The sequence below is a fragment of the Saprolegnia diclina genome (assembly GCF_000281045.1).
Source record: "Saprolegnia diclina VS20 unplaced genomic scaffold supercont1.263, whole genome shotgun sequence".
NCBI lineage: Eukaryota > Oomycota > Saprolegniomycetes > Saprolegniales > Saprolegniaceae > Saprolegnia > Saprolegnia diclina.
In genome coordinates, this window is record NW_008246330.1 from 4325 (window position 1) to 4799 (window position 475).

The 475-nt window shown below is 55.2% G+C and overlaps 1 protein-coding gene across 1 annotated transcript; it reads right to left on the minus strand.

The window, feature by feature from the left end:
- Positions 1–43: 43 nt before the first annotated feature.
- Positions 44–404, minus strand: SDRG_17316 (hypothetical protein). Its single transcript, XM_008623557.1, has one exon. The coding sequence runs from the start codon at positions 383–385 to the stop codon at positions 74–76; it is 312 nt and encodes a 103-aa protein (XP_008621779.1). The 5' UTR covers positions 386–404; the 3' UTR covers positions 44–73.
- Positions 405–475: the final 71 nt, after the last annotated feature.

Here is a 475-nt window from a genome sequence, read left to right on the forward strand (position 1 = left end):
TCTACGGCGACATGAGGACGACCGGGAACAATCACTACAACGTGGACGATATTGTCTATTACATCGAACGTGTCTATCGCAATTGGGCCACAAGGTCCAAGACAACCTGGAGGTTGTACATCTTCTTCATAGGCGGCTCGTAGTCGTAGGTGTAGTACCCATCGGGGGCGAGACGCACTGGCAGCGAATGCAGTTCGTGGTGCTTGAGCTTGTACTTGCGAAGGGCCTCCATGTGCCCAATCTCGTTAAACATTGGCATTTCCATGCACGCCATGCAGAGCTTTTTGCCATAGTGTTCGTTGCGGTCGTCGATCGTGTACAGGCCACGGACTACAAAACGGCCGCAGTGGTGGCACGTTTTCTTCGCTGCGTGACCGACCACCATCTTGCGGAGCTGCGTGCGCGGCTTGAGTACCTTTGGCTTGACGCCGCATTGCTCCAGCAAGACGTAGCGCCACACCGACTTGTCCATGGC